At 43.5% G+C, this 13,291-nt stretch overlaps 1 protein-coding gene across 14 annotated transcripts in view; it reads right to left on the reverse strand.

Moving 5' to 3' along the window:
• Positions 1–4,039: 4,039 nt before the first annotated feature.
• Tmem144 (transmembrane protein 144) overlaps positions 4,040–13,291 on the reverse strand; it is a 40,224-nt gene continuing 30,972 nt past the window's right edge. For 11 of the 14 annotated variants that reach the window (NR_166772.1, NR_166773.1, NR_166774.1 and 8 more), the window contains 3 exons: positions 12,734–12,831; positions 8,493–8,546; positions 4,040–5,622 (listed from right to left, as the gene is read on the reverse strand). Coding sequence is in view for 7 of the 14 variants with exons in the window: in XM_006502059.4 (XP_006502122.1) it covers positions 5,539–5,622; positions 8,493–8,546; positions 12,734–12,831 (236 nt within the window). In the remaining 7 variants the exon portion in view is untranslated. Of the gene's footprint in view, positions 5,623–8,492; positions 8,547–12,733; positions 12,906–13,291 lie in introns of all 14 variants that reach the window. The other 3 variants (NR_166776.1, XR_001783743.1, NR_166777.1) reach the window with 1 other exon arrangement.

Here is a 13,291-nt window from a genome sequence, read left to right on the forward strand (position 1 = left end):
TAAGCCTGTAAAGGAGGCAGTTCTGCAAAGCATCTTGCCTTGTGATGAGATTTCAGCCATCTCCAACTTTCTGTCTTGTGTTGTGATTTTCCACTAGGTGTTTCAGAACCGAAACAAACACAGTCTCATGGCCGCACATCACCTTTGCCCAGTATAATTCCATACCCAGGAGAGAGGGACGGTGACATACCTTCTCAGACCAGTCTGCCAGGGAGAGTTAAGTCTGTAAGATTCCACATTCACTGGTCGTGTAGTTACAGCAAGTGCTTGACTTAATGAGCCCACTGGGGAAACATTTCAGGCTCTGATTGGAAAAAGGCCTTCAAAAATAACAGGGCAAATAGTTCCAGGTCTCTGTGACCTGAAATGTCTAATTAGGCTAAAGAATTACTAGTGCATCTCTGAGAGAACCGAGGCTGTGCAGCCTGATGAGTCAGTGGAGAGTCACTGCCATGTGATCAGGGAACGGTGTGGCGTAGCTGTGCCCCAGCTGTTGGTGGCATTCGACAAGGACACACTCTGCGCTTCCATACTTCTAACACAAGTTTATTTGTGATGTTTCCACCTTATAGGAAACTACATGATGAAGTCCAAACACCAATAAAAGGACAATGAAAAACACCATTGAGAGACAGATGGAGAGTTAGAGGCACAGCTGGGACATAAATGAAACAGTAGTGATTTCACACATGAACGCTCTTGGTACAGTCATCCACGGGTCATATATGTGAACGAGGATAGTTGCAGGAGAGAGATGGTGAGGATAGTTTCAGGAGAGAGATGGGGCTGGCAGAGGATGTGTGCGGTTTCTGAGCTGATCCCAAATTATCAAGCAGGCACACACTCCCCTCTGGTGGCCAAGTGTGAAACTGCATTTTTCCATATGAATGATTACTAGTCCTCAAAGATTAAAGTTGTGCAATCAGGTTCCTGATGTTATGAGAATAACTGACTTTAAGCATTTGATTGAATTTTCCAGTCATTAAAGTTGAAAGTCTCATCTTAGAGGAGCTCTAGTTTTATAAGCTTTTTCATCTTTGGCAGTGACTCCAAGGAAGACATGGATAATTCTATTAGGCTGAGACCCAAGCTGTCCTCTTGAGGGCTAGGACATCTTGTCAGCAGATGCCTATTTGATCCTCAGGAGAATAACACACATGGAATTTAGTGAGCAGCAAATAAGAGAATCAAGTAGAAAATCTGACTTAAAAAAAGATTTATTTATTTATTTATTTAAAAAAAGATTTATTTTATGCATGTGAGTCCACTGTCGCTATCTTCAGACACACCAGAAGAGGGCATCAGATCCCATTACAGACGGTTGTGAGCCCCCACGTGGTTGCTGCGAATTGAGCTTGTGACCTCTGGAAAAGCAGTCAGTGCTCTTAACCCCTGAGCCATTTATCGAGTCCTTGCCTTATTTATGTATATGAGCGTGTTTTTCCTGTATGTATGTCTGTACACCAGAAAAAGGCACCAAATCCCATGAGACTACAGTTATAGACCGTTGTTAGCATCTGTGTGTGTGCTGGGAGTTTAACTCAGGACCTTTGGAGGATCAGCCAGTGCTAAGCCATCAATTTAGCTCCCCAGTTGACTCCTTGTAGTTTACATGAGAGAACGATGCGCAGTCTGATAAGCATGAGAGGTTCTTTCTTTTTCCTCCCATCTTGTCTAATAGTTTTCAAGATAAAACACTTCCATGCCTGTGTTGGTGGCTTATTTCTTGTTTTTGTTATTCCATCATAGTTGGCAAGCATATTGCAATTTGTTTATCTTTCCCATTATTTATGGACATGAATGTATGTACCATTCTTAACAGTGCACGAATCGTTGTATGCTTTCTCTAGTCCAATCCCTCTTCTGTGCGAGTCGCAGGGTCCAACTCAGGCTGTCAGGTTTGGCAGCAAGCATCTAATTTACTCTCTTGAGTCAACTTGCTGGCCTACTATTGCTCTGTGATGACTAGAGAGGACTTAAAGATCTCCCATTAGAACAGCTTTCATACACTGTATCATCGTGTGTGAGTTAACAGATGCCAAGAAATTGTAAGCTCTTTTGACTTCATAATGACTTAATGACTATTTACATCAGTGAGGGGAAACTACAAGGTACATAGAAATTCTGTCTGGTAAAATCAGGATGCTCATGTACTTAGGGAGGGTTAAGAAGGGCTTGAAGACCGAAGCCTGTGGTGCTGGCGATAGGGGAGTTCCCTTATCTGTGATAGATACAGTGCTGATGAAAAGGCGGATTTCAAATGCATTCCTGAGTCTGCAGTATTTGAAAGCATGGCAGGCACGGTCTGGGTGGAACTCGAAGGTTGGAAGGAGCACAGAAACAGACTCAGGAAAACAAGCACCCATCTGGAAAAGGAGATCTTCCCAGTGTTCTGCCTTGTCCAAGGGTTCTTACAGAGAGCTGTAACTGCCCATGCGCTAGATTTAAATGAGATGTGCTGGAGATGTAGCAGGAGTGTAAGTGGGCTGACTGTTCACACCCGCCCCTCGGTCACTTTAGAGTTCTGAGAATGTTCACAGTAACCTTGCACGCGACGGACTTACGCTGCTAGGACACCCAGAGCTGTTTTCCTCTTTGCTTATTTTCAACCCAAAGACTGAACTTCATTGTCTATACTCAAGAGAAGTCCTGGTCTCTCCTGCTCCAGTTCTTTTAAAAATTATAAATGTGTCAAAAGATGCTGAAAATGTGTCATCTATAACAAACCCTGAGTATGTTTTCATGACTGCTTGATGCAAACAGCTTTTCTCTCCCCCAACATTAACATGCCAATCTCCTTCGAGGTCCCAAAAGCCATCTCGATAAGTCTGACACATTGTTTTTGTTTATTTGTTTTTTTGTTTTGTTTTGTTTTTTGAGGCAGGGTTTCTCTGTATATCCCTGGTTGTCCTAGAACTTGCTCTGCAGAACAGAGAGATCTGCCTGCTTCTACCTCCCAAGTGCTGGGATTAAAGAGGTGCACCCCCACCACCTGGTGAACATTGGTTTTTAATGTTTTATATAAATATACATGTGGGTCACTTTGATCACTAGCAATTTTCTTCAAGTGTATCAAACTATACACAAGGTTGTACAGCTTACTTTTTTCAACTCCATGTGACTTTTAGCACCAACAGGTATAATAGCCAGTTACACTAAATGAAGTAAGTCAGGAATAAAGGCCCATTGGTAGCTCAAAGGAAACGCTATATTGCTAAGCCCTAGATTCTTTATTTTCTGTTCTGCATGTCCCACAGTGTGAAGATCAGCCTTACGGGGTGGCTCCTTTCACTTTATGCAGTTTTGCCTCTGGACACAAGGGGGCAGGAACTCTCTGGTACAAACGTGGCTGCCATTTTCATTAAGGTTCAGTAGAAAGCACAACTTGAAAAGATCAAAACAGCAGACTCTGTTTACCACACAAGGGGAATGAAAACCTCAAACCCTCACCTCTGAGGATGAGTGGACAGAGGGGAGATTACAAAACTGCAGGAGGGGAGAGGCAAAAACAGACAGACAGACAGACCCTAAAACCTACATCAAGATGAACCCACAGAAACCAGGACAGAGAGGACTGGAAGCCCTTCCTCACTAGGCTGCCTACAACTGTGGAGCTACGTCCTTGATTAGAAAGGGTCCTGCAGCTTCTAGCCAGCACTGTTTGAGCCTTCCCCTCAGCTCATCAGCCTGAAGAGAGTGTCTCCCCTTTCCTAATAACCACATGGCCCTGTATCAAAAGATAAGGAACCCAGCAAATGCCATTGAGTGTGCTAGGACTCAGATCTGTCCCTATAACGTAACCATGAACAGTAAATTGTTTGGTAACCATTTTGGAAAAGCTTGTTTCTCCCACAATACTTTTATTAACATTGTAGGCATTGCTTGGATTGCTTGGGGTGGAATTAAGGGCTCTTTATTTTCTTTTACTGTTTTTTTTTCTCTGTAATTTCCTTACTTCCCATTTAAAATTGGCCACCTCACAAAGAATAAAGGCTGCCCACCATGAAATTCTAAATATATATCTAAAGAAGAAAAGAAATAGTTTTTCTGTCATGTTTATTCAGAAATTGCCATACCATCACAATTTAATGACATTTCAAGTAAAAACTGAAATAGAAAAAAGACATTGTTAATATCAAACATTATTTGTGTGAGCAATTCAATGATTAGAAGGGACTCCAGGGATGTTTCTGATTTGGCAAGACAAAGTTCAATTGGGCTGAGGGTGGTAAGTCCAGTAGTTTTTATAAGTTGTAAGTTTTTCCTACCTGTAAACGTTGTTTCCCCTTGATTAACATGTAGTAACAATAGCAAAGAAGTTTAGAGTGTTTGTCAGGCAAGGAGACATTTGGACAACAGAATTCAAGGCACATGCTATCGCTAGCCCTCCTTCCCAGGAAGCCTGCCATGCCGAGAGAGCTCTCAGGTCCAAAGCTGCACAACTCAGACGGAGCATCTGAGGTTTAAGCCGAGGCAGGTGCAGGATGCTATTCTGTTGCTCTGGCACAACAAAGTACTGCAATATCAGGAGAGAATGGGTGAAAGGCACAGCCAAACACCATTATTCTATTAAGGGTGCAGAGAGCATGATTGTGAGCAATGTGCCTGTGTTTTTTTTTTTTTCCCTTAAAGAATCAAATCAATATATATGCTACCTTCTTTTGTCTCCTGGAAATCAGTTAAAATAGGGTCAAAAGAAACACTTCCAGTTAAAATGATCTTTTAAGTAACTGTGTTTAAGGAGGAAAAAATTAGTTGTGCAGTCAAACAAGTCGGCTTCCTTTAAGTTGAACGTGATGAACTAAAACTGCTATTTCAGCAACTCTAGAATGTGTCCAAATCTGAAACCATGCACACACGTATGTGTGCTTGTGAATGTATACATTATATCACACGTACATAGGAGTGGTGGTGACCTGCTCTCTGAGGATCCGTTTTATCTGGAATAATTATCAAACATTTTGAGCTAAGAAGGTCAGGCAAGATAAAGAGCGGAGTAGTATTAAAGTAATAATTTTTGGCCAAAAAAAAAAAGAAATGGCATTTTAAACATTCAGGTTGCAACTATGACATTTGCTCTTAGCAAAGGGGCCGATATCTTTGAATGTAAATTCCACAAGGTATGTGTGTGTTCCTTCCCACAACCAAGAAAGTACTTATTTTGGGTCCTCTTTATTAATAAATTATAAATTGGGATGGTAATTTCTTTTGTACAAACTCCATCCTATTTTCTGGATTATAGTATTAAGTAGACATTGTTAGACAGGATGATCCGATATGCCTTTGAGCCACCCAGCGAGGTCCAGCCTTCGTTAATAGCTCATCGAAAAGAGTTTTCACACACGCTGAACTGAAACACGGTCTCTCTTCGCGTTCTCACGTTGGTGGAGCCAACAGCCATTTATCCGTTCATTCCCAGAGTGGCAGAGACCCACAGTGCCACAGCTTAGCTGCCTGTAGTGTTAGCTTGCGCAGCAGAGGTCCTTCTCCTAGCCGCTGCTGCCCTCTGCTGCCCTCTGCTGCTCTTGCCGTGAACAGCTACACTTTAGAAAAAGCGGTGCACAAGGCCCCAGCTAAGATGATGCAGAAAGCGAGCATCATCAGTAAGTAGTTTCGGAGACCCTGAGTAATTAAAAAAAAGAACGGCTGCATTGAATAAAACTTGAATCAAATTTAAATTTACAACATGTATATTTTAAAACGACTGTCATGGATCTTTACTGTGTCATATGCTCTGGCTATTGGTGTGCTGGTCTGTCTCTGTCTCTGTCTCCCTCCCTCCTTCCCTTCCTCTCTCCCTCCCTCTCTCCATCTCTCCCTCCCTGGGGGCAGTGTGTCCCTGTGGGCGGGTCTTGAGGTCTCAGATGCTCAAGCCACATCCAGTGTGGCAGTCTCCTTCCTGCTGCCCTGTAGATCTAGATGCAGAACTCTCAGCCCCTTTCCAGCACCGTGGCTGCTTGTATACCACCATGCTTCTCACCATGCTGATAATGGACTAAGCCTCTGAACTATGACACAGCTCCAGTTAAGTGTTTTCTTTTATAAAGGTGGCCATGGTCATGGTGTCTCTTCACTGCCATAAGATCCTAACTAAGACGGTGGGGCTGGGGGGTGAATGGCCTGTTGGGTATTCAAGAGCCTATAGGTCTTATCTTTTCAAGCAATAAGAAGGCATTAAAGGAGCAGGAAGATGTAGGTGCTGAAATTTTAGATTTGCATTCTGGAAATTCTACTTTTTTTTTTTTTTTTGAGAATGTGAAATAGATGGGAGGGGCCAGAATCAATGTAAGGAGACCAAGGAGGCAACCTTCTTTCTTCGAGAAAGAAGATGGAACACACCAGTGGTAGGATGGAGGTGGGTCTAAAGCAAGGAAGACTAGCTTTTGCTGCTATGCATGGGCACTCATGTTAAAGATGGAAGGCATGAATTGCCTCATCCCGACACAGCACAGTCATGGCCTGAGTCTCAAAGAAATACCTTCCCGCTGTAAGCAGACATATTTCATTTCCATGATGTCTATCTTCAGGGGTACACATAGATCGATTTCAATAGCTGCCTCCTGAGATTAAACCCTCAAACAGCAAGAAACGAACTTCCTCGGTCCCTGAGCATCCCTTTTGGGTAATATCTTAGCCCCTTCAGTCATTTTTCACATAGAATGGTTCCCAGCACCGTCTTTGCCTTGGCTGTTTCTTTCTGAATGATGGTTTGTAAGGTACTCACTCACGCCTTTGTACAGGTAGACTCCGAACACTGTCAGGCAAGATCTGCACACTCCAAAACCAGAATACTGCCTCACTGACTCGAGATACGGATTCCACCTGAGTGGCCTTGTCACGGAGGCTAGGCTGGGTAGCAAGGGAGTCCCAGGGACCTCCTTTCTTTGCCTCTCCAGTGCTTGGATTACAATGTGTACCACCATACTTGCATCCTGGGACCAAACTTAGGTCCCCATGCTTCAAGTTAAACACTTTACCAACAGAACTAGTTTCCCTTCCTAAGTTGTAGATCATCTAACACAGAAATCATAGAATGCTACTATTGACCGTTTCCTTAGAAGTGATATGATTTAACTGTGGACATGAAGTGAACACACAGGGATTCTGAGAGGTCCATTGGGGTGGGGGAGATAAGAATATCTATGCAGCCTTCGTCACATCTGTAGGGAAAGTGAAGGTGGTCACCCTCCTCTCACCAAAACTCTGACTAAATTGGGCTCACCAGGGCAGGTAACCTGAAGGTACTTAAGAGAGGGGCTAATAGGGAGGGAGGCTGGAGATGGGATGCCGTGTCTCTGCAGAGAACTGACTGACTTATTGTGCAGAGTGAATCTGTGAAGGCTGGGTGCTGCTCATGGGTGATCCTCAGCAGAGCTGAGAGGTGCATTTCTCAGCATCACCCCCAGGAATGCCTGGCCAATGAAGCATGAGTGGAAATCTAGTGGTGTGGGTGGATCATGTCAGAGTTAAAGTTGAGGGAAGGGTTCCCTCTTTACCGCCCTTTGGCCAGGTCTGCTGTGAGGGAAGAGCAGAAGGAGTGCCCTAGTGTGGTTGCCTCCTGAATCAGAGTCCAACAGAAGAGGCCAAACTGACAGTTGTACATGAGGCTAGCTCTCCTAACCACACAGCAGGACTCTCTCTGCACACTGAGTTTTCCTGCTTTTTATTTGTCATTTTTTCCTGGCAGTTCCTTAGGAGCACTGGGCTTCATTTCTGACAAATTCAGAGTAGAGGGAAATTTGTGCAGCAACCTCAGATACAAAAGAAACAGTACCCAGAATGGAGAGGCTAAGGGACTCTGCTTTTAAATTCATAGCTCTTATCAGGATTAGTCACACTTGGGGCTGGATAGATGGTTCAGTGGTTAACAGGACGTGCTGCTCTTCCAACAGGGAATTCAGTTCCCAGTACACCCACATGGGGCAGCTTACAACAGCCTGAGCTCCAGCTCCAGGGCAGCCGGTACCCTCTTCTAGCCACTGCATGCACATACCTACACACTGACACATGCGTGCATAAATAAATGAAAAAGTAAATAAAAAACTATTGCTAAGAGTAATTACCCTTAAAATGTAATTCGAAGACCTAAGTTTTACATATTCTTTTTGCAATTTAATAAGGAATCAGGTTAAAGCACATTAATTTGTCTTTGGTCAGAGCTTTGTAGGCTGGGTCTAGGCCAGGTAAGTTGTCTGACTTGCTAGGAGCCTCAGTACTAGAGACGGTGTCCAGTTCTCGACTGGGGAATTGCAGCACCCAGAGCTGCCAGGCGGGGCCCAGCTTCTGGTGCACACATTTCCATGTATGTGAGTTCCACACTAGCGCTTTAGGTCTCCTAAAATCCTTGCCTTAGCTTTCAGAAGTCTTAACCTAGCTACTGGTACTAGTTCAGAACAGGGCACTCAGTAACTGTGTTTAAAGAAGAAATATATCATCTATCCAAAGTTCTTAAGACTGAGATCCGGGGACAGCAATCATTTCTTCATCCTTACCTGTATTTCCTTGAAAATGAGTATCCCCCAAAGTGCAGCAATAAGTCCAGGACCCTTAAATTGAAAAAAAAAAGGCTTTAATTTTATTGGATTTTTAAAAAAAATATAACTGCATCCTAGAAAAATACAGTAAGCTATAAGCAACATAATTTTTTTGGGTAGGCAACCCTATAATCTAAACTATAGTTCCACGTTCATCCAAAAAATCAAAGTAACATCTTTAAATAAGACAGATTTCTTCCTTCCTTCCTTCCTTCCTTCCTTCCTTCCTTCCTTCCTCCCTCCCTCCCTCCCTCCTCCCTCTCTCTTTCTCTCTATCTTTCTTTCTTTGTCTTTCTTTCTTTCTTTCTTTCTTTCTTTCTTTCTTTCTTTCTTTCTTTCTTTCTTTCTTATTCTTTCTTTCTTTCTTTTTCTTGCTATTTTTTGTCTTCATGGTCATTATTGCTATTATTTTGGTGATGCTGTAATATTTTATCACATTAAACAATTTTCTTTAGTGCAATATGCTTACAATAAACTACTTTAGTCAGGTCTTGTAGTGTGGGTGTGTAGTCCTGGATACCTGAGAAGCTAAGGCAGGAGAACTAAAAATTGATGGCTTGCAGGGTTAAAGACTGAGTTCAAAGCCAGCCTGGCTAACCTGTCTAAAAAGGCAGAGTAATATTGGAAAAGGGAGGGGCTATACCTCAGTGGCACTGTGCTTCCCTCCTGTGTGGGAAGTCCTGGTTTTAAACCTAAATACAAAAACCAACCAACCAACTGAACCACAAACAACCCAACCTTCCTCTTTTAAAATAAACAAATAGCTTGTTTGTCTCTTGATGTACTTCTTAGACACACATAAAAAGATTCATAAAATCAAGCGTATGACTACACATTATCTTTCTCAGCATTAGCTACATGATCTGATCTCCTAAATGAAGCAAGGGCATCTTTGATAGACAATGGCAGTACCAGGCCACCATGTGGACCAATCAACTTTGTCTAACACTAAACCTGAAGTAACGCTAAAGAGATGCATACATATATGTGTGTGTGTGTGTGTGTATGTGTGTATCCATGTATGGATGGAGATATATATATATCCATGTAAGCAAGCAATGGGAGCTCCTGGAGGCAAGGATAAGAGTTAAAAGTATACAGAATGGGAAATGGGAAGAAACAAGAAAATGCACATTTCTACAGTTTGAAAACATGAAGCTGTTCAGGTCTGGAAGGAATGTTTTTCACCAGCAAGGAAAACAGTGGAGTTGGCTTAGCTGCGATGTCGGTGAAGACGGTGAAGACGAGACCTACGAGAGCAGAATTTTAATGACTCCTCTTCAAGCGCTGCAGGGACTCTGGAAGAGCTTCAATAAACAATTCCACAATGTTCTCTCTCCCACACCACTCCCACTGTCTAACAGGCCTGGCCCAATAAAGTTTGATTCCGCTGCTTCTAGCACGGAAGGGAAGCAATAAAAATGTCCTGTTCTCCACTTATCACCATCTGCGAAGTCAGCATCAAAGGGGGCAGAAAAATAGGTCAAAGGAAGCGCCTTACATCAGATTTGCAAAGTGCTTGTCTCAGGAATCCAACTCCAATGAGAAGCACGTGCCTTGTAAGGGCGGGCCGAAACATCAATATTACACTGGCTGCTCAGGGATCTTTATCCTCTTCATTCTGAAAACGCAATTCTCTCCAGAGAAGAAAGGACCATAGGGTGCCCTGGCCTCTGAAGCATCCTACCTGATGATGTTTAAAATTGCCCTTTACCCATGCTCTGAGCATGGCTGTGAAGATATATGTGGTTTCAGGAAGTGATACTGTGCTAATGTAATGTATAGCCCAGGCAAAGGAGAGCCCTGGAGAGAGAGAGAGAGAGAGAGAGAGAGACAGAGAGAGAGAGACAGAGAGAGAGAGACAGAGAGAGAGAGAGACAGAGAGACAGAGAGAGAGACAGAGAGAGAGACAGACAGAGACAGACAGAGACAGAGAGACAGAGAGAGACAGAGAGAGAGACAGAGAGAGACACAGAGAGACACAGAGAGAGAGACAGAGACAGAGACAGAGAGACACAGAGAGAGAGAGAGACAGAGAGAGACAGAGACAGAGAGAGACAGAGAGAGAGACAGAGAGAGAGACAGAGACAGACAGAGACAGAGAGACACAGAGAGACACAGACACACACACACACAGACACACACACACACACAGACACACACACACACACACACACACACACAGAGAGAGAGAGAGAGGCCATTTCACAGTAGCTGCAATTGCTTGGGATGCGTGAACTGTGTATTTTCTTTTTGTAAAATAATACACATTGACATCTAAGTGAAAGGAAAGGTGGGTTTGGTTCTGTCTCAGGCAGCCAAGCCTAAAACTTAGCATGATGCTTGGTGCATAGACACTATTAATGAGAACGAAGCCTTCTAAATGATGTATTTAGTTTTAGAATTGCCAGAGCAGAAAGGAAACAGAGAGTGGGGGTCCACGCACTGGGGAATGGGGTCTTCCTTCCTCCTCCTCCCTCTCCTTCCTTTCATAAAGAATTTGGATCTAGCCGGGCAGTGGTGGCGCACGCCTTTAATCTCAGCATTTGGGAGCCAGAGGCAGGTGGATTTCCGAGTTTGAGGCCAGCCTGGTATACAGAGTGAGTTCCAGGAAAGCCATGACTACACAGTGAAACTCTGTCTCAGAACCTCCCACACCCCCCCCCCCAAAAAAAGGGAAAAATAAAGATTTTGGATCTAATAAAAACTCGATTGAGACTTGCAGACTTAGGCACTTCCTTCTCATGCCAACATGCAGGCTGTCTAAACAAAAATACCACTTAGATTTTATTTGAACTTAGTTTTGTTTGCAGGTTATTTGATAAATACAGAGCAATCCAAAGAACACTGTGTGAGCCAGACTTGGTGAGACATGATTGTGATTTCTGACATTCTGGAGGCTAATGCAGGAGGGTTTTAAACTTGAGGCCAGCTTGGGCTACAAAGACACCGTCTTGGAAACAGACAAATACTGTTTGAAACCCACACCAAGCCTTTATGAAATCTGTTTTAAACTAGTCAAGGTTAAATTTTTTTTCAGTTTACACAAGCGTGTTACTAAAATGACTTAAGGAAGGAATGTCTGGGTTGATTATTTAGGAATCAGGAGAACAGCTCGTCAGAAGAGCGGATCACTGGGGTGGAGGTTCAACAGGTAAGGGCCCATCATGACTGCTCTTGCTGAGAACCCAAGCTCTGTTCCCAACGGCTATGTTACATAGCTCACAACTGCCTGCAACTACTCTAACTCCAGGGGGATCTGTACTCAGGTACACATGCCCACACACACCACACACAGGCACACACTGCATACACATGTTAAAAATAATAACGATAAGATCCTTAAAGAAAATACCCACTTATATACTATATATAGTGTATATAAGTATATATATGTAATACTTATGTATATATACATACACTATATATATACATATATACACACATGTATATACACACATTATACATACATACACACACACACACACACACACACATATATACACATACATATATTATACTTTTTTCTCTCTTGTCATTACCACCAGGGACTCCCATTGCTGGCTTACATGGCTTTATTTTTATATATAGCTATAGAGAGAAGGCTGAAGACTGTCTAAGGTGATGATGAGCCAGAGGCCCACAGGAGCTGTGGGAACTGTTCTCAGGAGTTCTGGTTTCCACCAGTTCTGTGATTCAGGCAGCACTCTTGCTGGTGCCTCAACTTCTTCATCTTCAAAGTGGAGATGACTTTAGCATGACTTAGGTTTTGTCAAAATAAGCATTTTGGGTTTTGCTGTTACCTATGTTTCACATAATTAAGCCCTCCAAACCCACGGGAGCAGACAACAGTCCCTATGGTTAATGTCATCATAATTTTTAAAAACTTCCTCAACCCAGGGACGCATACAGAGTGCCAAGAGGAGTTTAAAGAACTCTTCGTCTCACATTATATTTCTACAGTGTCACACAAATGAGCCTGAGAGAGTTATGAATAGAAAATTATAACATATCCCAGATGTCATTAGGTAAAATGACCGAAGGAAGCCACATTCAGGGATGTAGAAAATTGGATATTTGCAAACTTGTTAAAAAGAGGTTATAAACGTTTGCTCCTTAGTAACCAAGCATGTGGCGACTCGAGACTGGCAGATTGTCTATTTTTAGTGTCAAAACAACCCAGGAAACCGGCCACTTACAGCAGTGATGATCGGGAAGCTGATCACGGCGCTTAGTGAGTGGTTGGCGATGAACCAGCAGCAGGTGGCGATGGCCCACAGCACCCCTGACAGCAAGCCTGGAACACAAGGAAGCACATGCGGGTGGCAGGCGGTCCTCTGCCGCGGGCTCCTACACCTCCTACACCAGGGGCTGTGAAAGCACGGATAGAAGTATTCTTATAAACAACACTGGCCCCTCTGGAGTTCTGAGCTATGCTTTCTGGTTGCTTTTAGAAGGCGAGCGATGCCAGGCATGGTGGCGCACGCCTTTAATCCCAGCACTTGGGAGGCAGAGGCAGGCGGATTTCTGAGTTCGAGGCCAGCCTGGTCTACACAGTGGGTTCCAGGATAGCCAGGGCTACACAGAGAAACCTGGTCTTGAAAAACAACAACAAATGAAGGCGAGCGATTGATTCCTCTGCTCCAGGATTCTGTGAGGAAGATGCTGAGTTATTCCCTTCGTGGATATTAAGGAAGAGCTGAGGTAGGGACTGAGGAAGGGGGAGGGACCCAGAGGGTACAGGATCTGACACACCC

Source organism: Mus musculus, chromosome 3 (assembly GCF_000001635.26).
Source record: "Mus musculus strain C57BL/6J chromosome 3, GRCm38.p6 C57BL/6J".
NCBI lineage: Eukaryota > Metazoa > Chordata > Mammalia > Rodentia > Muridae > Mus > Mus musculus.